Source organism: Xenopus laevis, chromosome 2L (genome assembly GCF_017654675.1).
Source record: "Xenopus laevis strain J_2021 chromosome 2L, Xenopus_laevis_v10.1, whole genome shotgun sequence".
Lineage (NCBI taxonomy): Eukaryota > Metazoa > Chordata > Amphibia > Anura > Pipidae > Xenopus > Xenopus laevis.
Genome location: NC_054373.1, coordinates 157,615,323 through 157,642,572, shown reverse-complemented (window position 1 = coordinate 157,642,572; position 27,250 = coordinate 157,615,323). Strand labels below are relative to the sequence as shown.

The 27,250-nt window shown below is 38.3% G+C and overlaps 1 protein-coding gene across 2 annotated transcripts in view; it reads right to left on the bottom strand.

Annotated features, from left to right (window-relative positions):
* The window catches only part of cab39l.L (calcium binding protein 39 like L homeolog), a 62,707-nt gene that overhangs the window by 10,321 nt on the left and 25,136 nt on the right, over positions 1–27,250 (bottom strand). The window contains exons 1-5 of one of the 2 annotated variants that reach the window (XM_018244918.2): positions 26,068–26,452; positions 16,612–16,753; positions 12,420–12,584; positions 5,923–6,041; positions 1,623–1,791 (exon numbers count right to left, since the gene is read on the bottom strand). In XM_018244918.2, the coding sequence (XP_018100407.1) occupies positions 1,623–1,791; positions 5,923–6,041; positions 12,420–12,584; positions 16,612–16,722 (564 nt within the window). In that variant the 5' untranslated portion in view covers positions 16,723–16,753; positions 26,068–26,452. 2 annotated transcript variants of the gene reach the window in all.

Sequence of the window (27,250 nt, the reverse complement as noted above, 5' to 3'; positions counted from 1 at the left end):
ATTTAAAGATACCTAAAGGGTGACAAAGATGTTAGGGAATGTTATTTAGTGATGCAGGTGATATTAGTGAGTTCTCCGTGTATTGTGTACCGTGCGAGGGAGCAGGCTGGCTACTATATGTACTGTACATGTTACAGGCAGAAAATAACACAGGTAGGTGTAGTGAAAATTATTATGTGGAGGGGTCATCTACTGGTGATTTCAGTCCAAATCAAAGATTTATCATGTCCAACTGCCACACAGAATTACTGAGGTGAAAGCTATGGAGTGCTTAGAGCAAATGACAGTGGCAAGCCCTGTACGTATAATATTAAAAGCTGCCCTCTTAAATAGGAATATATTGCAAAAAGAATTCAGTTATACTGTCTCCGAAGGACCTCTTAAAAAGTTTTTTTAGCATATAGTAAAAAAAAATATTTCTCATGTCCTAATGCCTAAAAAAAAAAAACTCAGCAGATTCTGATGTGGTAATTTACCTTTTCTACTTCAAAAACATCAGTCTTTTAAAGGAGAAGGAAAGTCATTTGGCACTTGGTGGGTGCCAAATTTTAGGCACCCCAAGTGATTGTATTTACTTACCTGACACCCTGGGCTGGTGCTCCTATCAGAAAAAAACTGCACCGGCCTGGGGGTTCTTCCAGTGAGCACTTCTTGATCTTCTTCCTGCTTCTTCTTACTTCAAATTTCCCTGGGCAGAGCCGTCTTTTTTAGTTAAAGTTCAGCTTTTCGCTCTACTGCGCAGCCGCAAGAAGGAAGAAGAAGCAGGAAGAGGATCGCTCTGTGGTGCTCACTGGAATAACCCTGGGCTAGTGCAGTTTTCTGCTGATAGGAGCACCAGGCCGGGGTTTCAGGTAATTAAATACAACCAATCTGTATAAAGCCACACTTTTTAGATTGAATGGTACTCACAGCCAGGCAAATTCTCTTTAAAAATGTGCATGAAATGGTATCAGTTCAAAGTCATCCTGTGTATAACACCACCCTATTTATAAGGCCAGCTTTGGCCTGTGTTTAAAGCACCCAGTATATTGAGGAAGCCCTCAATATTTATTCTTCCAGCTATACATATAATTTCCTTTACAACGCAATGAACATTCCTGCACTGCTCTGATTATAGTTGCTGCAAAACTGGTGACTGTACTAAGAGTGCTTTATGGACTGAATGTATGTAGTGCACTTGCTCCTAACTGACTGAACTGGAAACAGAATATATATATATATATTAGGAGGGGGTACATTATTCATTATGACCTACAGTTAAATGTATATAGGTTAGAGCCTTCTGTCAAAATGTCTGGCACAAATGTGGTATAGGGCATGATTTCAGTCATGATTTTAATGTTGAAATAATTTTTTAGTAGTCTTCAGGTATGATGATCCAAATTATGAAATAAAATGAGAAAACTACAAGCATATAATGCGGCCTATTTGTTTATTTGGTTAACACACATCAGACAGTTTATATTTATAATGCAAGTCTGTTGTACAATTGCTCTGTTGCTGCTGTAGTAAAAGGTGTTGATGAGAAAATCTGCTGTGCTCATGGAACATCTTGAAAGATAAACTTGGTGAGAGATCTGTTTCATGCTGTATAAACAGTGAAATGGCATTAAATAATTTACCTTAAATGTAGCAAAGGCATCGGAAGCTATGTCGAATGTTGACATTTCCACATACTTAAAGAAGTCCCCGAACTGCTCAGAGTAAAGAATGACTTTGGCCAGAGGCTCATGACGGACGCATTCTCGCAGCATAATCCCACAATGCAGTGCAACTTGAGGGGATTCATACCTTGGAAAAAACATCAAGCAGCCGAAAAGTGTAAGAATGTTGACAGTAAAAATGGAGCAGAGCAACAATATTCCATGACTTTTATTTTACTTTGTATTTGTGTAATAAATGCAAATAATTTTCTTATTGTGTTTCCCCCTAACTTCATAGCGTTACTGATTCATCCTGCCTTCGGCCTACAGTTTTAATACATTTATTAGCCCCCCTAGAATATAAATGTCACAATATAAGGCTGATTAATAATTAATGCAGATCATATCAGTTCAGAAACCAGTGCAATTAGAATCAGAATTTAATAATCAGCCTAGTATCATCAGCTTACATTACAGGCCAACCTCATTTTCTGCTTGATAATTTGCGACGACCCCTAAGCTTAGCTTCTCAACAGCTGCACAGAGCCCACTGAGCATGTGAGTGTCACAGACAAGATGGTGACCCCCGTGACAAGTTTAAAGTCCTGGATCATTGGTGCTATTGACAAGCTGAAACTTTATGCTGGTGCAATAAGGTCATTATATAAAATATGGCATTTTAGCCATATTCATTTTTAGGGTTTAGTTCTCCTTTAAGTTCTCTTACTACTTGGGTCCTTTGTGGGCTTCCAGCAAAATAAAGAGAAGTGTTTGGGGCAACCCCTGTACTCATGCTACATAAGGATTTTTTTTTGGGGGGGGATCTCTAAGCCCCCTGCCTTTATCGTTTCCAACATTTTATTGAAGTTTTACAACAAAACATGCAAGGTTACACGTTTTCAGACATAGGAGTAAGAACAAATGTCCCAATTAACAACCTTGCCCTCAAAAAGTGAGGACATAGTAAACTCCTGCCTTTATTTTCACTCTCTCTTAGTCATTTCTTTCTGTACCTTGCAATGGCAGACAGAAACTCCCACTGAGGTTGGAGGAACATTCACAGACAGGTGTCCTGCTCAGAGATCATCACATTGACAAACCTTTCCTAAAGACAACCTTCCTATGGAACCTCTGCTCCAACATCTGAGCTGGACCAATGGAATGTTACAGGACCCAACAGTCAGATTTTCTGAACTGAGAAAAGATATTCCCTGTTCATTGACAAATTCACTGAAGCTTATATCTCCCACTATCTGGAGAAAGTTGTAGAAGTTGTAGCACAACTTTATCTGTAGGGTTCTAGGCTGCCTATGCACATTCTAGATTGGGGAAAATGACACAGACAGTCCTGTGGCTCAGGATATGTAGTGGTTCGAGAAACAGACTCTGCATCTGAAAAGTTCAACTTAATGGACTTTTTTCCAACCCTAATGACTAACTGGGTTATGTTACTATACAGTGGCAGTTAAAATGATAATTACATACAGGAATCACGTAGACAAATGGGAATGGACTTAAGTACAATAACAAGTGACGACACTAGAAGGCTGTAATTGCTTTTCTGAAAAGAGTGGGCTGAAAATAGTGCCATATAAATGCCCTGATGGCTGACAACGTGTAATTATAAGTAACAGGGAATTGCATAGGGTTGTTCTATTTCCTTGGCAAATGTGCAGATGTATTTGTAGCACAATGGAAAATTCCCAAGCTGTTTTAAAGTAGGAACGGGGGAAACATATTGGCTTTGGTTTTGTAGTGCTGCGATGGCTGCTAAGTAAGAAGGACTAAATAAAGAAGACCTGTCACACAGAAAGTTGTATAATACAAGTTCTTTTCAAATTAAACATGAAACCCAAATTCTTTTTTTTATTAAAAAGTTCATACCTGTTATAAAGATATTCAGCTGTCAATCATATAGTGCCTGCCCCAACTCTAGCCTCAGGCATAGAAGCGGGGCAGATGCTTAATTTTAGTTTCTGTTGAGCGCTTTCTAGATGTCAACATTTTGAAATGATGCAAAGCTTGCCTTATTACCAGTGTTCACAAAATGGCTCCTGTCTGCTTGCTGTCATTGTATATTCCAAAACTGTAGTTTAAGTAATGTTTATTTTGCTTGACTAACATAATAGAAAGGAAGGGAAAGGAAAGGAATTTTGGGTTATTTTTTAGGGTTTAAATCCCAAACAACAATATAGGGAATATAGATTTGTCGGGCTAATCATTGATATTATAATAATACTTATTATAGTCAAGGGACGTTCCACACTCAGATCCTATTACACACTCAGATCCTATTTCAAAACCGTGTGACTTTAGATAAGGCATGATAAAGTCTAAATGATTTCATTCACAGGTTGTGAGCAGAAAACAAAGACTTAGAAGTTTGGTAGGTGTTAGTCAGCTCTTCAGTGCTGCTACTCTGCTTATTTATCCTTCACTAACCACACATATAATTAATGCAAAAATCAAAGATTTTATCCTCAAACTACATGAGTGCATGGGCAGGGTCCAGACGATTTAAGTCAATGTAAGGGCAATTATGAGTGTGTTGCTGACTGCCTGCTGAGCTACAAAACAGGCAGTCAGCTGCAAGGAATCGGACCATGTGCCACTGCCCTAAGTAACTGATTGTACAGCTTTATACTAGTTTTGTTTTTTGACCCTGGTAATTTAATGGTCAACCTCACAAGAAGTTAGACTGACTTCATTTTCCCTGCTTTGCCTGTTTAGCTCCAGAAAACAAAACAAAAAAATCATTGTTTTTTTTTAAATTAAAACAAAAGGCATGTTTAATGCATGCCCTGTTCATTGCACTCATGTGTATACAACCCCTTTAAAATTTGCACCACTGATTCTACAATGTACAGCAGTCAGCTAAAATAATGGTTTCCACATCACACACTAATGAGGAGGAAAAAGCTGGGCTACACTGTACAGCCACACACATAAATTGTAGGATTTAAAGGGTTGCTACGTCATGACATTTTCCAGCAGAAAAGAATTTAGCACAGGGGAATAACTAGGCTGGCAAAGATTTATAGTTTATTTTATTGCAGATTATGAGTAGACCAATGTTGTTGTCCCTGTTGGAGAATGTAATTTACGGATCCCATCTGGCTGCACGCGCCACCAATAATGTCACACCAACAGGGCCAGAACTAGGGGTAGGCAGAGTAGGCACGTCCCTAGGGCACAAAGCTGGGGGGCGCCAGGCACGTACCTTCTCTGTCGCCTATCCCATGTCGGTCCCCTCTCACCCCGACTCTGTTTTATCTTCCTGGTCTATTTGTGCTTCTGCAATTGCGCGCGTCGATTCGCACACACACGTGGTAACTCTTGCATGCTCTGGTGAGCGGCAATTTGCGCAGCCGGCACTGGGACCAGTCAGGTTGCCTAGGGTGCCTGGCCCGACTTTGCTCACCTAGGCCACCTGATCAATTTTCCACTAGACAATTTTTTGTGATTTGATTTGCTTTGTTTTGAGAAGGAAACTGACTTTTTGTTTTAAATATTGCTTCCTAAATAACTGACACAGTGAGAGGCTTTTTGTCTTTAATTTGAGAGGACTTCCATGTCCTCAAAGGAAAAAGTCAGGGACAGTGATAATTACATGAGTTAGAATACACTCAGGGCCTATAGTTTAACATAAGTCAATAATAATTGAAAAACCAAAGGGATTGACCCAGAATTTATACTCAAAAACGCTAACACATACCTCCCAACATTCTGGAAATAAAAAAAGGGACAAAAAAGTTGCCGCGCATAGCGTGGCGAACATTTTTTACTAAGCCTGTTTTTGTGGCCACCTAACCCTCTAAATACCATGTTAATTTTACAAAATTTCACAGGATATAAAAGTTTGAACATATTTCTGTGTTTTTTTTTCCAGTTATTACATTTTTGCTGTGAGTCTAACTTTTCCCAAGGGACCGGTTATCCTATATTGTTACAATTACTTATTTGCTTATCAAGATATATTTGAATTGTTACAAATGTATCTTATCTTCTGTTCTGGGCTCTCTGCCAAAAGCCAATTAAGTTTGATTTCTTTTAACTTTGTTTCTTTTTCTTACTGTTCAGTGCAGTGAAAACGTGACTTTCCATTACAAATGAGGGACTGCAGGTTGAGCTATCAAAAGAGGGACTGTCCCTCTAAAAACGGGACAGTTGGGAGGTATGCTAACGCTATTTAGGATGTAAAAATACATTACTGCTGTGCAAGTTCAAATGACACTAGATAAAATAAATCCCATTAAGAATTTCACCGATAGAAACGTACCCTTTGAGTAGTATAAAAAGAATATGTTGGTGGGAACTGATATACTCCACAGTAGGGCTTCGAGTTCCAATTTGTCTTCTCAAGATGTTGTTAAATATCTGAGATACATCTTTCTTGCCCTGCAGTGAAGAAAAGGAAAACATTTAAAGGGAAAAGATACCCCACCTTTTTGACATGAGCTCATTCAGTTGGGGTTATCTAGAAAAGGTGCCCAAAAACACTATCTGAACTTACAAATAAATAGAAGTAAATAAATATAAATGTCAATTTTTTTTCTACACAAACATACTAATTCCACACAAAACTATGATACCTGCACAAGCAATTTCCCAACATCCCATTGAATATAATGTACTGTTGACCTGCACTGGTAAAACTGGTGTATTTGCATAAGAAACACTACTATAGTTTAGAAAAAGGAGAAAAGGCACATGTTATTTAGTAGAAAAGCTCTGTAGAATACGTTTAGGTTCCTGTGTTAGACCTAAACTCATTGTAGTCAACAGAGCTTATCTTCTGTCTGCTGTTTAACTTATGCCATTTAGCCTTGTTTGAACTTTAATGTCTAGCCCCAAGAATACAAGCAGCTTATTTATATAAACAACATTATTCATGGTGAAGCAAACACATCAGTTCTACCAGAACAGGACAACAGTACATTATGTTTTAATTACTTTAAACCACTTTCATTTTTTTGGATATTACTGTCCCTTTAATAGGGATATATTGCCTTTGAACAGAGATCAAGTATCACGATTTCCTTGCAATCACTAGTGATGTGGCAGGTGGCAAGCAGGTTTAGGTACAACACGTCAGAGTAGCATACTTCCACTATAAAGGGCCTCTGTAGCAAATTAAATTAGCTTAATGCAGCTAATCATGTAGGTGTCCATATCCATTCCCATAGAAACAAGTAGTACAGACAGACCTTGAAGAAGGACAGATCTTGTCTATTAAATAACAACTGGTATTTGGGACATATGATCACGCTTTATCAAGATGAATTGAGCTGTTGAGTGTTATATAATATATGTGATTTGTGCTTCTGTTTCCCGTGAGTCTATTTACTCTACTGAATGAACCCCAAAGTCAGGAGGTTTTAAATGAGTGACATGTGATTGCTAAGATTAAGATAATGGACCACCTGACATGGGGAGAATGTAGTTAAAGGACCCGGCACAGCTGATAATGCAGTTTCTGGTTTTTTTTTTTTGAGAACACAGCCAATCAAGAGAGAGTGTTTGGAGCCAAGAAAACTACCATGTATTTTACATTTTTGTAACTTTCCAATCTATGGCAAACTGCAGTGTAATTACCCGCATTTCCCTACCTGCAGTTCTATGGGAAGAGCCAGGTAGAAAGTGTATCTGGATATAAACAGAATTTCAAGGGGAGTGCACAGTAAGTGGCTTTTACTATGTGAAAATCAGTGAGTAAGTAACCAAAGTCACTGTCTTTCTGGTCTATAGTCCACATGGCTTATAAGAGTGACTGCCATATAGAAGTCTCTTAAAAGGCCAAAGAGGACGAGTTGAAAAAAAACAAAAACATAATCAATATAAATGACGTTCCGGACAGAGCATATGTTTTCTGTTTTTCCTGATTATATTTGGTAAAATTTGTTATTTTTTTGAATAATTAAAAAACATTTTGCCATCCAGTCAATGACCTCCCATGTCGCTTCAAGTCATGTGTGAATGTGTCTGCTTATTTCTCACAGCAAAAGCCTCTTTGTGTGTCTGTTACCTCTGCTTTGCGAAGAACTTTATAAAGAGCACTTGCACCCTCTCATAATAAATAAAACCTTCAGTCTCAGTATGAATTCTTGTTTATTGGTCTTTCTCAGTATGTCTATGCCTATCAGTTTCTATATCTATAAATACATGAGTTCAAACTACTCTTTTAACCTGCTATTTCAATGCAAGTATAGTATTTAATAAAACATGGACCCGGCACCAGGGATAGCGATTGGCACAAAACTGCACTATCCACTACAGTGTTACTCTTAAAATCCGATTTAATGAAATATCGCTTCAGGCAGCTCCGATGTGGCAGAGGTCACTAGAACAATCAATGGAAGTGCAGCTTGTGCTAATACTGAAAATAACAGCAGGCCAGAGGCAAGGTTTCTGACTGTACCAGAGAAATGCCATTCTTTCAACTGCTTAGAGAGGAAATCTATATATCCCCCGAGAGTAATCGGACTTCTTTTGTTTTCCTTTGTTATGATCTATATTACACCAGTGTAGCAATACCACATCATGGTTATTATAGGATAGTATGTGGATCTGGCCACTTGAATATACATTGAAGAGCAGAGCTCCATTTGTTATTAACTCTAAGGGCTAGTCCACACGGGGAGATAGCGACGCGTTTGCGGTCGCGGCGACAAAGCGCCGCGACAGTCGCCGCGACCGGCGCAGGCGACAGTTTTGTATGGGCGCCTATGTAAAAACGCCTGTGCTAACCACACGAGGCGATGCGCTTTTCAACAGTCGCCTGAAAATGCCTCGCCAGGCTTTTTCAGGCGACTGTTGAAAAGCGCATCGCCTCGTGTGGTTAGCACAGGCGTTTTTACATAGGCGCCCATACAAAACTGTCGCCTGCGCCGGTCGCGGCGCTTTGTCGCCGCGACCGCAAACGCGTCGCTATCTCCCCGTGTGGACTAGCCCTAAAGCAAGAATACTGGTGTCAGTACTGATAATTACTGGTCATTTCATTAAATTAAATATTTTCCCTCTTTTCCCTAAACAGCACTAGTGTAACAAAGTAGCAAACGCTAGTTTGCAAGGCATTGTGGAATTTTAAAGGGGTTGTTCACCTTCCAACACTTTTTCCAGTTCGGTTTTCAGATTCTGGTGTTTCAGTCTGGCAGCTCAGTAATTCAGGTGCAGACTCTAAACTGCTACAATTTGCAACATTTAGTCGATCCATTTCTCAGCAGCATCTCTGGAGTATTAGCAACTATTGTATCAATTCTAACAGTTGCCTTTAATGAAACCCAGAGATTCCGCTCAGCAGGGACAAAGATAAGAAATGTATCAACTAAATGTATCAATTTAGGAACAGCTTACAGGGTCGGCGACCCCCACTCCTAGAGCTGCTTAAGAAGGTCAAAAATAGAAAAATGGTCACATAGACCATAGAAAGTAAATAGAAGGTAATTGAACGGTTTTATTTCTGGTGAACTATCTGAAACCAACTGAACCGAAAAAACTGTTGGAAGGTGAACAACCCCTTTATGGAGACCTGGTTTCTTCTACATAGTTTCAATAGTCATAAATTAAATTGATACAAAACATACACATCTATTGCTTTGCTATTTTGAGCAAGGCACCATCATCAACGAAACGGGATTTTTCAACCTGCCCGCTCGGCATCTGGCAGATTTTGGGCCAGATAACGATCGGGAAACTTGTTGGGGGGGCTCTACACACGGGCCTTAAGGCTAGTGGCACACACAAGGCTGATGACCAGTTCTTCTCTGCTTGTGTTTTTTATAGATGGAAAAAAGCCACTGTTCCCATCCACTTCCTGATACATGTACACCCTGAGCACAGATGAAGTGGATTTCACTCAAAAAATGTAAAAGTATGCAGTAGCAAATTTCCGATATATATGAGTTACACATTTTCAGAGATTTTAAAATTATTTGCAACTGTAACTTTTACAGAAAGCAGAATCTTTCTGTCCCTTGTTATCCTTTGCACTTACTGCTGGATCATCAGCCCTGGGTGCCACTAGCCTAATCCTATAATCTTTATTTATGCAACAGTCAATTCATTTGCACTTTGTGGCATTACTTTTACTTGTTAATTCCTATACTTTTCTAATTTATTAGACATTTGCTTACACGCCTGAAACATCAATCCTAATTACAAACCTAACAGATAACATTTGCGTAGAGGCCTCTTCAGCATCAATTTCACTAATGAAACCATCTAAGGGGACTTGTCACAGTCCCCTTTATTTATCTGTTCCGAATTAATTCTGTGCAGCTCAGTACAAGCATACATACTGTGAGCATGAAAACATTACTAGACATGTCAGCGTTGAAATCAAAAAGCTGAAGAATAATACAAAAAAGTTCTCTACTATAAACGAAACTAAATATAAATGGGGAGGCACATTTATCAATATTCAAATTTTGAATTCATGTGAGTTTTTTTTAAGTGGCGAATAGTCGAATTCTAATTCTTAAAGGGCTAGAGTATGATAAATCTCGAAAATCTAATTAGAATTTTTAAAAAACTCAATCGAGTTTGGATAATTCCCTAGTCAACTTTGAAAGTTATGACCATAAAAAAAAATCTATTTGACCCTTAATAAATCTGCCCTTAAATGTTTTTCTGCAAACAAGCTGCCCTACGAGCTAGGAATAGTGGAGCTTATGTTCTGTGGGGCTGGGGAATAAGAGTTTCTTCCAGCAATTTTATTTCCCAGAATGTCAGCTTTTCTGAATATGATATGCAAATTATTAGGCAGCCTATGCAAAAGCATAACAAATATGCACAGCTGTCCATAAGGACATTGCATGGGCATAGCTGGACAGTAAAATATATGGCAGATGCATAGCTGTAGCAGAGAGATGTGCATATATCAATAGTTACATTAGTCAATACTGAATAAAAATGTGTGCCCTATTTATGGCACAAATGCATGTTGGCTCTTAGTGCAAGTGACTCAGTGAATCTACATTGCCTGGCGTCATAGCTCTGTACACTACAGGATGAACTGCACCATATGGAATATTAGGGGTTCTTTAATATGACCACACACAATACAGTAAGTGGCTTGCACTTGCAAGCTCTCCCTAACTTGTGATGTGCAAGGTAGGGGACATGTAGGGAATGGGAGGAGGGAACCATATACCTGTATAATACAGCTCTGTTGAAGCAGGCATCACTTCACTCAAGGGGCACAAGCTGGTCTCTGCCCTTCATTTTAGAAAAGTGAAGGGCAGGGCAAACGCGTGCAAAAAACAAGGCAGTACTGCACTTTTTAAATCACCCCTATTGTGTTCTTAGTTCTACGTCCCCGTTATCCTACAGAGGTTTATACTAAAGCTAAATCAAGTCAATTAGCAGGGGGAATTAACATACATATATTTTGAAAGACTCAATAAAAACTGGTTCTTGTTTTGCCAGCAAGTCTCTGTTGTTTATTTCATTTGATTTTGTGATGTTCTGTAAGAAATAGCTTACAAAATATTTCTAGTCTTGGTTTCATTAGTCTTTTTATACTCAGAGCGTCCCAGATGGTGAAGTGGTTCCAGTATATAAGCATTTAAATGCATCAGCTTGTAGTAGAGCTGCTTTTACAAGCAAATAAAATGCTTTCATGCTGCAGCAAACTGATCTTCAAAGCGCATCCAAAAGAGGCACAGGCAAACGTTGGCACTGTAACCTTTATTAGGTGTGTATCAGTCCTCTCCTGAAAATCAGGCTCCACCCATTTATACACCTTTAGGGCAGAGACACACGCTCAGATTCGGGGAGATTTAGTCGCCCGGACGATAAATCACCTCTTTTTCGGGGAGACTATTCTCCCCGAACTGCCTTTTGACAGCGATTTAGATTCTAGCCCGAGAGCTTTGTTTTCTGAAGTCAACCGAAGTTTCCTTGTGAGGCAACTTCGGAAAACGAAGAGCACCAATTGCCATCCCACCGGCGATTTACATTGTAGCCAGTGGGAAGCAGTTCGGGGAGATTAGTCGCCCCAAAGAAGAGGAGATTTGACGCTGGGCGACTAATATCCCCGAATCTGAGCGTATGTCTCTGCCCTTATGGTTGAATGTGTCAGATTGTCCATACTATGGTTTGTGTAGCATAGTAGTTTATTAAAATGGTATAAAATACACTTTAATACAATTTTAGTGTTATATAATCAGGATAGTGTTGGATGGAGGTGGAGGATTTGGTAGGGAAAAACAGAAGCCGATAAAACTTCTCATGCGATTTCATTTTATCATATATTTAAATAAATCATAAATTTCCATCTCAAGCCTGCAACATTTCTCTCCAGCATCCCAGGTTCCTAATGGATAACAACTCCCTGGGAGCTTCTTTTAACAGGTCTTGCCTGTCTTTTTTGCACTAATTATCAGCACCATGGGGGAGCTCTGTCTAAAGAAAAAAATGCCATAGAACTATAAATGAAACAGGAATTTTACAGAAGGTTCTCTCATAGAGATGAAGATTGGCATAAACATTTATAACCCTGACTTTTTTTTTTTATTTGTGTCATAGCTCAGGAGATGCTGGGTGCAGGAGTTCAGTGGGATGAGCAACTGCTGATTGTGTTATAAATAATAGAAACCCATGATCAGTAAGGATAACCCTGCCTGAATTGGAAAGAAGCTGATTTTTTTTTTATGTACAGATTTTTCCATGAAGCTGTTGTTAAACTAAACATCTAGCTGCATTAGAGCCAAAGGCAGGGTATTCCTACAGCATGATAATAAACCACCATGTCCATCCTTATGAACCATACTGTACCTCAAAATCTATGAGATGCAAATTGGCTATCAAAGTAACCAACAAGCCACTGTTGTACAGTTCTTGTGCCAGCTGAGCCACCGTCTCTGTCTGGGGTTCTTTGTCCCCTGTCCCACACAAAATCTCTTTTGTAGCTTGGAGGGATTTGGAGACTTCTTCAGAGGCCTGTTAGAAAAATACCATACAAATTAATATCAGATGGGTAGCAATATTTGCATTACAATACATTGATAGATTTTCAGTACAGGGAGTCCTCCAGTTACATATGCGCCAGAGTTTGTGCATGCACATGGGGCCCCTGGAGGTTGGTAACTCGGTGGGCCCCCATTGTCCAGTCCAACCCTGTATACAACTCACACTTACAGACAGGGGCTACTACAGCAACATAATATGGTTTGCTTGGCCTTTATTAGCATTTAGCTTTAATAAACCACCTGCCTCAGTCCCCTCTGGCATGTGTTGTCTACTGCAGAGCACAGAAAGGAAAGAATAAATACTATATTTAGACAGACATTTGTCTAAGTTGCATTTTAATAAATGTATATGTTTTAACTTACTTACAAATTTAATTTAAGAGCATATCCTGTATGTAACCCGGGGAATGCCTGTATTTAGTTGTGCTAAGAAATTCTCCTCCAGATTATGTTTTTAGACTGGGGATGGGGATTTAAAGGGGTGGTTCACCTTTAAGTTAACTTTTAGTTTGGCTAAATCTCTGCAACATTTCAGCTGGCTTTAATTTTTTTTATATAGTTTTTAAATGATTTGCCTTCTTTTTCTGACTCTTTCCAGCGTTTAAATTTGGGTCACTGGCCCCATCTAAAAAACAAATGCTATGTAAGGCTACACATTTATTGTTATTGCTACTTTTTATTATTCATCTTTCTATTCATATATCTGCCTCTTATTCAAACCAATACATGGTTCTAGGGTGATTTGGACCCTGGCAACCAGACTGCTATCCAGAGCCACTGAATAAAAAGCTAAATTACTCTAAAACCACAAATAAATATAAATTGTCTACATCACATTTAGGGGATTATCAATTAAACTTCAAATTTATTTGGTCAGGTTTTTTGGGGCAAAAAAATCTAATTTGTTGGGGGGAAAAAAAAAAATCAAATTTTTGATGCTGCAAAAAGAAAGAATCCGAAAATTCATCATCTCAAACCTGTCGAGGTCCTGTATAAGTCAATGGGAGAAGCACCTATCGCAATTTGAAGTTATTGTGGTTTGCAATTGGTTTAACCAAAAAAATCGGACCTTTTCAGGGTTTTCGTCGAAAACTAAAAAAAGTCAAGCGATTCGGGGAAAAAAGGCCAAATAATATGGGCGATTCTGGTTTTGGCTCAATTTTATTGAGTTTTTCCTCAATCTGATTAATTTGGGTTATTTTATTAATAATATTTTTGGATTAAAGTAAATAACCCCCTTAAAGTTAATAAAAGGCGAACAACCCCTTTAACTGGTCCTATCACTGAGGAGGACTGGATACCGTATTACACTGTGGGGAATGGCAAAGAATTAAAAGACAAAAATGCAAAGAGACAGTCTGAAGCAGATTTGCTCTATGCTTTCTGTCTGTACAGAGGGATAAATATAACGAGAATGCTTGTGGTTAGTGCCCATTCTAAACTGTAACAAGAGACAAATAGCACAGTAAGCCTCTTATTTTACTAAACAATATTGCAAGTGAAGGTCCCTGATTATTTAACAACAGCAAGATTTGCAAATAAAAATATAGGTCATGGGGTGGTTCACCTCTAAAGTTAACTTTCAGTATGTTACAAAGTGGTCAATTTTAAGCAACTTTTAAATTGTTCTTCGTTATTTTTTTTTTATATAGTTTTTTCAAATTATTTGCATTTTTCTTGGGGGGGTGTAGCAATGGCGGAAATTGAAAAAAGACTATATGGCACAGATTAAATAGTGGATAACAGATAAACTCTGTAGAACATAATGGTGTTATCTGCTATTTGCTGTGTAACCTGAGCATTTTCTCTTTTGAATGGCTGCCCCCATTGCCACACAGCAGCTGATTTATATAAACTATAGTAGTGTTTCTGAAACAAACACACCAGTTTTACCAGTGCAGGGCAACAATTTAATTTTTTGATGCTAATGCTCCTTTAATATGTTATGTTGCCAAGCTAAGACTAATATTGTGGACTACATTCACTTTATAAGCGAAATGTGTATAACGTAAATGTATTATCTGTGGATAAATGTACCAAAATGAAACTACAATAGTGTTATCTGAATGTATCATTGATTTCTGTCTGTTGTCATTGGCAGTTTTTTTTCCGTCTGTGCGTGTTGGTGAAAGGAAATTAAGTGAAAAAAAAGAAACAAAGGAGACGATGCAGATGAGTAACTCTTGTAATCCAAATGTTATGGTCATTTGTCATTGTTATCTATGATAATTATAACCTTAAATCTAAATACTTGAAAAGTATGTAAACATATCACTTTATACAGGAGGGTCACATTAAAATACTGAATGTTATAAATGGATATGGGAAAAAGTTAAGTCACTTTTCGTGTGGTATTTATTTTTTACTATACTTTTGAAACTGTTTCCTTTTCTATTCTGCTTCTCTTGAGCCTGAAATTTCATATTCTAAATAGTAAAACAGAATATTCTTATTTGTATTGCTTATCTTTCAGTTCAGGCTCTCTACTATTCATCTCCCATTCTGACTTGGCAGCAGTTAAAGTTCCAAACTGCAGAGCTGCAGAACAAATAAATCATTCAAAAACACCAACCAATAGAAAATGAAGTGATTATATTTACTAGAACTATTAACCCATATTCTCAGGGTTACAGCTAGCCCACGTAAGAGAAGTGAATATATTTTAAAGAAATATTAAGTCAGGAAACTCATTTGCAAAAACCCAACAGTTTGTTAGGTAATAAAACGCCTAAAAGAAAAGGTAAATATATTTTTTTCCAAAGCAAAAGCAAGCGCCAGACCCAAAATAATAACTGTCCCCATATATACACATTGTGATCAGTGATAATTTCCATATTTACTAGCTGAGAAAATGTATTATTCCTTTATATACACAATGAGCTCACTGATACTGTATCCTTCCCATATGTACATCAAGAGGGTTTACTGTATTTTTATATACATTTACATGCAGGGGTCAGTAACATTTTACTTCTCTGGTTTGGCAGATAATGGAACTTTCCATAATTTGGATCTTCATACCTAAAGTCTACTATAAACATATTAAATAAAGGCTGGTTTTACTTCCAATAAGGATTAATTATATCTTAGCTTTGGATCAAGTACAAGGTACAGGAATGGGACCTATTTTTCGGGAATGATTGGGACCTGGGGTTTTACGGATAATACATCTTTCCGTATTTTGGATCTTCATACCTTAAGTCTACTAGAAAATCATATAAATATTAAATAAACCCAATAGGCTGGGTTACTTCCAATAAGGATTAATTATATCTTAGTTCAGATCAAGTACAAGGTACTGTTTCATTATTACAGTGAAAAAGTAATTTAAAAAAAATTAATTTGGAGCTTTCTGGATAACAGGTTTCCGGATAATGGATCCCATACTGTACAGTTTTATTATTACAGAGAAAAAAAATACTTTTTAAAAATTTGGATTATTTGATTATAATGGAGTCTATGGGAGACGGCCTTTCCGTAATTTGGAGCTTTCTGTATAGCAGGTTTCCGGATAATGGACCCACACCTGTGAGGACACTAGTTGCCATATGAATACATGTTATAAAAAAATTTTAAACATATAAACACTGATTTTCTAAGGCAAGGGATTTTTCATCACACAATTCCAAAACTCTTTGGTGACTTCGTACAAGGATAGGTGCATAATACATTATAAAACGGAAATATTCAGCAGCACAAAAAAAACAGTTACTAATTCTTATGGCTACAAGCTTTGTAACCGCTGCTTGTTTCAGTTGGAGACTCATAACCTTTAGACTGCCAGTAGATACATCCTGGAGGGGCACGTCAGAGCAATAAAACCATGAGAATCGTACAGGAATCTATAAATAAGGCCAGGGAATTTAAACTGAGCCTACAAATCAGACAGTAATATTAAAGGAAAAGTATACCCCCCAAACATTTTCATTTTGAGGGTATTTTTCCTTTAACAAGCAACAAAGCATGACGCTCATGACAATACAAGTTTGCCATCTTACCTTTTCAGTTTTTTTGTCCTGCCTTTCCAGCAGGGCCATATTGTCCTTCAGAGTTTTAACAATCTCAGCAGGATTTTTATGCGACTTGCTGAACAATGGCATTTTCTTCATTTTTTTATGCTTTATCTCAGCGGATTATAGCCTTTAATTAAACAAAATAATAACCATTAAACGCGATTCATGAATATGATAAAAGCAACTGCAGGTGGTTAATACTGAAATAGCCTCATGAATAACACACAAACGTCTCTGTTAAGGTCAAATGATCCATTATTTATATAAAAGTGTCTTGTGTCACACCTGTTCAACACATCTCTGACTTCCCGTTGTGGTCAGTGGGAATTTAATTGGTACCACAAATCACATAGATTCACACAGATTGTAAAGATTTCAGACATTCATAACTCAGGTGACACCCACCAAAATATTTCAGGGGACTGTTAGGAATAAACAATATTTTGATTTTGGATGGGGCCATTATAGGGCTCTTAACCAAGTATAATGCTTTGAATACCATGCAATCGGACCCTATAAATAAAGAAACCCAAGGGTCAAATTTCAAATTCATGTTTGTTTTTTTAAAACGCGAATCTCCCATGAACTCGAAATTCTAAAATTATTATAAAAAATAGATTTTTTTTTTTTTAAAACTTGGGGGAATAGGATCTCCCCGAAAACGCAAATCTAATTCGAATTTTAAAAACTTCGGAGAAAAAAACTCGAATGTCAGGAAGGCTGAAAACAACTTCAAATTAATCCCTGGACGTCTCCCACTGACTTAGACAGCAATTCGTCAGGTTTTAGGTGGCAAATAGTTTTGAGTTCTTAAAGGGCCAGAGTATGATAAATCTTGAAAATCTAATTTTTAGAAAAGCTCAAATCGAATTTGAATAACCCCCCTAGTCGAATAATGTAATAAAAGTTGCAAAGAGAAAAACAATTTGCACCAATAAGAAAAAAAATTCGCATTTCGCAATGTAATATTCTTAAACTGTTATTGCATTGTGAATTTTAATTGCGCACTTTTAAGAAGTGCTTGAAGGTGTCGTAATCTTTTGGAGCAAACATAACTTTTCAGTACAATGTTTTATTACTTTCACCGGCGCAAACTTTAACATTCGCAAACTTTCTTTAACTGTCAGAATAGGTCGCTAAACAGTTTCCGGGTTTGCAAAAGCTACATTCAATTTGCGCAAGGCAACGTTTTTCTCAAATAGTTTTTCTGTTACTAACTTTTATTACATTTCCCATAGGTGTTCTAACTGGCTCACTCACTGTTGTATATTTTGCATTCTGCAGTACAATGTGCACCCAAGGCAAACTGCTAGTTGCTCTACGCCCCCCCTCCCGCGTGCTTGTGTGAATGAGGGAGAATGACGGGTGGGAGGTGTGATCGGTGAAGAACAGGACCCTGAATTAGATGTAGGTGGCCAGAAGAGGTATGTGTCTAGCACCTCCCAGCATACCCTAGGCCAGTGATCCCCAAGCAGTAGCTCGCGAGCAACATGTTGCTCACCAACCCCTTGGATGTTGCTCCCAGTGGCATCAAAGAAGGTGTTTATTTTTGAATTCCAGGCTTGGAGGCAAGTTGTAGTTGCATAAAAAACAAATTTACTGCCAAACAGAGACTCCTGTAGGCTGTCAGTCCACATAGGGGCTAACAAACAGCAAATCACAGCACTCATTTGACATCCCCATGGACTTTTTCATGCTTGCGTTGCTCTCCAACTCTTTTTTACAATTAAATGTGACTCACGAGTAAAAAAAAGTTTGGGGACCCCTGCTCTAGGCACATGCCTCATCAGCCTACCCCTAGTTTTGGCCCCGCCATTGTGAATCTATATATGTATTCACCATAAATGCTTAGAGGTCCCAAGCATGGGACAGCAGGAAGTAAGATTTGTGATAACATATAACATTTTAAAAACGAAAACATATTTTTGAGGAGGAAGCATTGGTATTTGTGGGATTTCTTGTTCGGAATAATAAGACTGTCATGATATGTGTATACATTTGGGGGCACATTTACTAATGGTTGAATATCGAGGGTTAATTAACCCTCGATATTCGACCGTTGAAGTAAAATCCTTTGACTTCGAATATCGAAGTCGAAGGATTTACCGCATTTCCTGCGATCGAACGATCGAAGGAAAAATCGTTCGATCGAACGATTCAAAGGATTTTAATCCATCCATCGAACGATTTTCCTTCGATCAGAAATTTGTTAGAAAGCCTATGGGGATCTTCCCCATAGGCTAACAATGATGCTCGGTAGGTTTTAGGTTGTGAAGTAGGGGGATGAAGTTTTTTTTTTTTTAAAGAGACAGTACTTCGACTATCGAATGGTCGAACGATTTTTAGTTCGAATCGCTCGATTCAAAGTCGTAGTCGAAGGTCGAAGTAGCCAAAAAAAACATTCGAAATTCAAAGTATTTTTTCTTCTATTCCTTCACTCGAGCTAAGTAAATGTGCCCCTAAGATTCTTTCTTAAAAGTAGCGACAAGGTATGCAAATAAGGAGCAATTGCTATTTTGGGGGCTAGACACCATTAACCACATTTTATTACCCCAAAAGTTTTTAAAACTACTTTATTCAAACATGGAAAACATCTTGGCATCCTGAATGGGTGGAAAAAGTCTGCTAATGTGGACACAAAACTTTCTCTTGTGACAACTATAAAGGCACCTTAACCACAATGCAATTGAAGTGCTGCAGTTTGTTTGTTGCTCATATGAATGGATGGGAAAATACACTTTGATTTAACAAAAAAGCCAAGAGCGTCATCGCCCATCCCAGAGAAGGGCAGGACAAGCTATAGACATGACCCTAACAATAATCTACTTTTTAAGATCAGTTTTCAGTGTTTTGAACTATCCCCATTATCTTTCAGTGCTCTTGAACAATTCCCAGGAGCCTCACTCACTTGGAGTCACATATGACGACCACTGATTTCACTTAAACATCTGAAGAAAATACAAATCTTTCAAAACAGAAGTCCCAATATTGTATTCCATGAAAGAGCTAGGGGAAATATTTTGTCTTGGAGCAAAAAGGGAAGGGGATCTGGCACTTTTGGGTTAATATAATATTGGGAACATTGGATGTGAACATAATAGGTGTTATTACAATTATAGTAACTGTAATAAGTTCTAGAAGAAAAGGAATATGGCAGTTTTACTTGAATCCTTTATTTCATCACTTGTACTTCAGCTCTCATTAGCATGTACTTTCATTACTGCAGGTAGGCAGCTGCTTAGCATTTAGATTATTACAATTAAGAAGCTTTAGGAGTCAAAGAAAAAAAATAATTCTATGGTTTTAGTCAGACAATGTAGAATTATTATAAAAATGTAATCAAATTGGAATTACAGACTTTGAAGCCACAGGGAGGAAAACGTGTCATATTTTGGAGATGGTCTGTGTGGTTTAACAGGCACTCCTTGAAAGCATTAGCAATGCTTTATATCAGCAATATTCGAATGATTTTCGGATTGTGTGTGTCGTGTCCTGACATTTTTCGTACCAAGGCGATTGGTTAATCAGTCGATCGGACAGGTTAAAAGATTTATATCGGCTACTGATAAGATCTCTGCATGTTATCAATGGGAGACTGTCACTATTATTTGTTGGAAATAGCTTTCATACGATTGCTTTCTGTCAATTAATGGCCAGAACATCGTCTGATTTGTTTATTTTAATCTGAATGGTTAGTTGTAGATCGTTACACTCAAACAAACAAACGTTTGTCGCGTGAAGAATAAAATCTGCATGTCTATGGCCAGTTTAAGGGATATATAATTTTCAAGTTTGCTGAGGAATACACTCCAGATTTTGAAGCATTTATTTTGGGACAGAGGTGACCAGATTGGCGAATGTTGTACTCCTACATTGGGTTAGAATAGCGGTGCGTTTGGATATCCTTCAATTCTGAATGCACTCCATACTAAATACATTCGCCTACTAAAATCAGCATGTACCCTATACTGTACTGTAAAGCATGCGAGTGAATATTACACTGGGAAATTTTTTAAAAGCAATATGAAGAATAGCATGGGTGTCCCCTGAAATGGCAAACAACCCAAATGTCTTACATCTAGAGGCAGATTTATCAAATGTCAAAATTCATGCAAGTTTTTAAAAATTCCGCCCTAAACTACCATAAATTCGAAATTCAACCAATCGAAATTTATTAAAAAAAAAAAAAGGCTACAAACAACTCAAAATTGATCCCTGGACCTCTCCCATTGACTTAAACAGCAATTCGGCTGGTTTTAGGTGGCGAATAGTTGAATTTGAGTTATTAAATTTGGTGAGGTTTGTAGCCTTCTGACATCCTGAGTTTTAATAATTCAAATCAAATTCAATTTGAGTTTTTGGGTCGTTTAAATTCCGAGTTTAAAAAATTTGATGTCATTAATAAATTTTGACTAGTTGAATTTAGTTTGAACTTCTGGGAGTTTAAAAAAACTCACATGAATTCAAAAATCGACCCTTGATAAATGTGCCTCCCAGTCTAGACATTTTACACCATATGTTTTTGTGCTCTGGACAAAACCTTTAGCACTGAAGGTCTGTGTCTGCTAAGTACAGTATTGTTTTAGGCTGAAGTTAGTTATCCTTTAAACAAAAACATACAAATAGCTGATGTTATCTGCTTGACTGACAAGATTGTTTAACCAGGCACTTTGGTGCCAGTGTGAACACTCCTTATGTAAACACACAGCCCTGTTTGCATTTTTTCTTTCCTTTCTGGGACTGTGTGGTTTGGAACTTGGCATTAATTATTAAACATACAGATGATTTCACTACATTGGAATTTGGGCCTAAGCTGAATACATACGCTCCAACCCACTTGCTGCTTCTTCTTTTACAATGACAGTGCAACAATCAAGTAGAACAACTGTAACTCATTTATACATTCATTTTATATGTCACCAAAGGAGAAAAAGGCTGGGTACCAACATGCAAAATTGAGTATCTCATATTACCTGATAGTTTTGCCTCGCCAAATATTGGTGAGCTAAAACTCCTGGGACCCAACATCAGTAAAAGAATCAGTATACTGTTGCATTTAATTAGTTAAATGACCTCAAATTTGAACTAAATCAGTATTTACAAAATAGTACTAAATTCTGCTGATTGTTCAGAAATACACACATATCTTCCCTCTCTCAGTCCAAGCAAGATTTTCCAAGAAAATAAACAGTAGACCGTAATTTTTTCTTTATCAGCATCCTCAATTGCATCATATAAAATGTCTACACTGAACACTATAGAAACTAGGAATGCCCAGGAAACTTAATCAACCCACTATCCACAAATCGCCGCCCACCACGATACGCACTAAAACTGGAACTTTAACTAGTAATCCCCATAAAATATTGCAGGAATTCTCCGCCTGCTATTCTAAGATATATGCAAAACCGGCAACCTTCCCATCTGCATTAGCTAATAGTCTCATTACTTCTCTCAATCTTCCCAAATTAACAACAGCCCAATCTGACCATATTGATTCACCCATCACGAATGAAGAGGTTTCGAAAGCCATCAAAAATTTAAAGATAGCTAAATCCCCCGGACCAGATGGCTTCACTGGCCTATACTATAAGAAACTGACAACCTTACTAAGTCCACACCTCACCGAAATGTTCAATTCGATCAGATCAGGGGAATCCTGTAACGAAGAGTCGCTGAAAGCTCAGCTTTCATTTATCCCCAAACCAAGAAAAGATCATTTAGATTGCTCAAATTACCGACCCATTTCGGTTATGAATATCGACATCAAACTCCTTACAAAAATTCTAGCAGACAGGCTTAACAGGCTCCTCCCTGATCTGATCGAACCAGATCAAACGGGATTTACCCCTAACAGACAAGCCACAGACAACATTAGGAAAACCCTACAGCTCATAGATATATTACATAAAACTAACCAACAGGGGATGCTACTATCTATAGACATACATAAGGCCTTCGACTCTATTTCGTGGGACTATTTGTATTTTATACTAAATAAATGGGGCATCGGACCCTACTTCATTAAGATTATACAGACTCTGTACCATTCCCCCAAGGCAATCCCCAAATGGGGGTCGTACACAGCTGAACCCATTCACATCGAGTGAGGGACGAGACAGGGGTGCCCTCTATCCCCTATACTATTCATTTTGGCCATAGAGCCCTTGGCGGAACTCATCCGACAAGACAAAAATATCTCAGGGATCTCTCAACAAGATCATACTCATAAATTGGGTCTATATGCCGACGACATTCTAATGACCATAACAAGACCTCTTACTTCCTTACCCAACTTAATCCATTTATTAGACACATTTGGGAAGATTTCCGGACTCACAATAAACCATACTAAATCAGAGGCCCTTAATATCTCATTACCCCATCATACAGTTAAGTTACTACAGCTTAACTTCGATTTCAAATGGCAAGACGTAGCCATCCATTACCTAGGAGTAGATATCCCTCGAGACACCAGCAGGTTGTATCGCCAGAACTACCCTAGATTATGGACAATGACAGAGGAAACCTTACAAAGATGGTCGAAAATGGACCTCTCATGGTTCGGTCGGATCCAGGCATTTAAAATGACACTTTTACCTAAAATTCTCTACTACTTTAGGGCACTACCCGTTCCCGTACCAGAAAATGTCCTTCGAACTATACAAAGGAAGGTTTTCCAATTTATCTGGGCAGACAAACACCCCAGGATTCCTCGACGAACCATGTACAGCCCCAAAACTCAAGGAGGCCTAAATGTCCCCAATCTGCGCTATTATTATGCAGCAGCTCAACTGGTGCCACTTATCCATATGCATGCTACCATACCACCCAAATGGGCTACAATGTTGAAACATCAATTAAACCCGGTCACCCCACAGGCGTTGGTATGGTGTCCCCCTGTATTACGTCCTGACGCCATTGACCCTTCCTTGGCCCACTCCCTCAAAGTTTGGGACAGATATAAACATCCAGCTAAACTTATTTCATCTACACTCCCAGCAGCCCCTATATTGGGGAATCCATCCTTCCCCCCTGGCTTATCGGCTAAACCATTCCACAGGTGGTCATCCAACGGCTTCCGATATATATATCATTTCTATTCCATCTCGGGACTCAAAAGTTGGTCCTCTATACAGGAATCTTTCCATTTCCCATTGTCTGAACAGTTCAGATACCGGCGGATATGCCATTTTCTCCATTCGCACAACAAAGAAAAAATATCCTTGACTACTACCTACTTTGAAAATGCCTGTATTAAATATCCATACTCACGAGGATTGATTTCCTATCTATATCGTCTCCTGCTAGATATGGACTCCCAGGTCCCCTTGTCATATACGACAGCTTGGGATAAAGATCTCAATGTTACCATTGACAAGGAAACCTGGGACAAGATTTGGGAAACTACAGCCCACTGTTCCAGAAATGTCTCGTTACTAGAAACTGCCTATAAAGTCCTTACTCGATGGTACATGGTCCCGACTCGTTTACATAAAATTAATCCTCAACTTAGCCAGGATTGTTTTAGGGGCTGTGGTCAGAGTGGGACCGTCATGCATATTTGGTGGACCTGCCCTCATGTTCATAGATTCTGGATTCGGATCTATACTATTATATATTCAGTGACACGGGTTAATCTTAAGAAAGATCCGATTCAGGCTTTATTGAACCAGAAGATCTCCAATGTTCATAGTAATACAAAGTCCCTAATTACTTTTATGTTCCTTGCTGCGAAAATTACAATAGCCAAACATTGGAAATCGTCTCAGATCCCAATACTGCATTTTAAAGAGAAACTAAATTGGATCATGGTCAATGAAAGGTTAACTAGCATACTTGTGGACAAATATCAAAAATTCAAGGAAATCTGGGAACCATGGTACAGATATTCCTTTCCATTGGCAGAAACCCCTTCTATTCTCTGGTAATCCCCTCTGAATGTAAAGTGTTTATAATCATTAGACAGTACCTGACGTGACCTGAGGTAATGGGCACTTGATACTATTGTTTGGATAAGCATTGGTTTTTTCCTGAGCCGTGAGCCAACGAAAATGAATCCATCTCATCAAGATATTCTACATAGTCAAGGGACCCCGCTGAAGTCGCCAACATCTCTGCTTCACATATACAGTTAAGCATACGTCAACTGTACCATGTCATCTAAAGTTAGTACTATCATTGTTGTAGCTCGTCTCTTTCCCACTTCTGACAGAGTGTCTGGAGGGGGGGAGGATGAGCTCGTTTCATTATCTTTCTCTCTTCTCTGTTTTCCTCTGTTTGAAAATACCTGACGACACTGCTTGATTGTATAACCTTTTTCTTTTCTTGGAAAATCAATAAAAAACTATTGAAAAGAAACTAGGAATGCACCGAATACAGGATTCAGTTCGGGATTCGGCCTTTTTCAGCAGGATTCGGCCGAATTCTTCTGCCTGACCAAACCAAAACTGAATTTGCCATGCAAATTAGGGGCAGGGAGGGAAATCGAGTGACTTTTTTGTCACAAAACCAGGAAGTAAAAAATGTTTTCCTGTTCCCACCCCTAATTTGCATATGCAATTTAGGATTCAGATTGAGTTCGGTATTCAGCCGAATCTTTCACGAAGGATTCGGGGGTTCAGTCGAATCCAAAATAGTGGATTAGGTGCTTCCCTAATAGAAACACAGGTATACATGTATGGGACCTGTTATCCAGAATGCTCGGGACCAGGGTTTTTTTTCCGGATAACGGATCTTTCCATAAATGGATCTTCATACCTTAAGTCTACTAGAAAATCACGTAAACTTTAAATTAACCCAATAGGCTGGTTTTGCTTCCAATAAGGATTAATTATATCTTAGTTTGGATCAAGTACAAGCTACTGTTTTATTATTACAGTGAAAAAATTGGATAAAAGATTTGGATCATTCGATTATAATAGAGTCTATGGGAGGTGGCCTTTAGGTAATTTGGATCTTTCTGGATAATAGGTTTCCGGATAATGGATCACATACCTGTATAGGGGCACTGAAAGCTTATTGCTGCTCAAAAGATCATCTGTGCACTTGGTCAGTTTTAAAAACCAGGCACAGTTCTACAGACAAAAAAATAATTCAGGATAACAAACTAAAAACCAGAAGCTGTTCATGGAAATTAAGGCAATTTTTCAGCTTTGAAATCGATTAATTCTTGCCCTTGTTATACCTATTCCAACTACAGAAGTACAGTTCCCATCAGCCAACCCAGACATCAGCTGCCTGTCAATTTTTTTGAAGATCCATCACAGCTGGAGGACCAAAGTCTGACAGCCAGGATTCAGAAGAAGGAGACTTATGTACAAGAACAGTCAGCAATAAACATTGCTGTAAACGAATTCTTTGAAATAACATTAAGAAAGTGCATGCATTTATAAAAACATCATTTTAAAAAATAAAAACGTAAAAAAAAAAAAAACTTACGGAGAAATCCTCCAGTTACAATGAGTTACAGAAAGCAGATTGCTAGCAAGTATTCAGATGAAATGATAGCATATCCCTGGAGCTCATTCCTTCTAATGGCTCTCAGAATAACAGCAGATGTCTACAAAATGACGGTTTCAAGATGCCTGCTATCAGCTTCCCTTCCAGCTCTGGTGTCAGGTCAGTATCCCTGAGACTCACGAAAATCGATGGCACAGAGAGGCAGTAAATTTCCACTGTGGCCTCTTCCTGGGCTCAGTGTCACTTGTTCCCTCTGTTAGTAGCCGTACGGTATCTGGTTGAACTAGCTCTCTGTTCAACTCAGCTCCTCGTCACAGCTGGAATGTGCGTAAAACAAAAGACAAAATAAAGTGTTTGCCAAAGAATCCTTTGAGGTTAAAGTCCCTGATGAGCTACAAAGAATGAGCTCAGAAAGGCCCCACCTCGATTATTTTTAGCCTATTCAGACCATTGTAGTAGAAAAGACCTTACATGAAAAAAATTCATTGTGCCCAGTGAGTGATGTGTAACCTGATAAACAGGATACACAATTATTGCACTTGCAGCACTAACACTACACCTAATGCTTGATGTAAAAATGTTGTTGTCGTTGTTGCTGTTACTCAATCACACAATCATTGATAGGTCCCATCCCTGAACTACTATAAAACTGCACGGCTTACTGTATATTATATAAATACTTCTCACACGATTCAAATGATTATGTTTGGGTCCCACAGCAAATTCAATTTAAGGCCCCAAAACATGGAATAATTTACCTATTTTACCAAAATAGGTTGAAATTGTTTGTTAAAATAACTGAGCCCTCAACACTCCCACGCCCCATGCAGGGTCTGCTTCCTATGTAGTTACCCCTGTATGAAATATAAAAAAACAAGACACTCTTAACCTTTAAATTATATAATAAAAATAGACGTAGCCCTTTAAAGTAGCATCCTATTTTGTAGACAATTTCTGGTTAAATGAGAAGGAAAGGCTAGGAGCACTTGGTGGTACCAAATGTTAGGCACCCTTGACTTACCTGAAACCCCAGGGCTGGTGCTCCTATCAGCAGAACACTGCACTGGCCCGGGGTTATTCCAGTGAGCACCACGGATCGATCCTCTTCCATACTCCTCTTTCTTCGAATTTCCCGGGTAAATCTCATGTGCATTAGAACGAA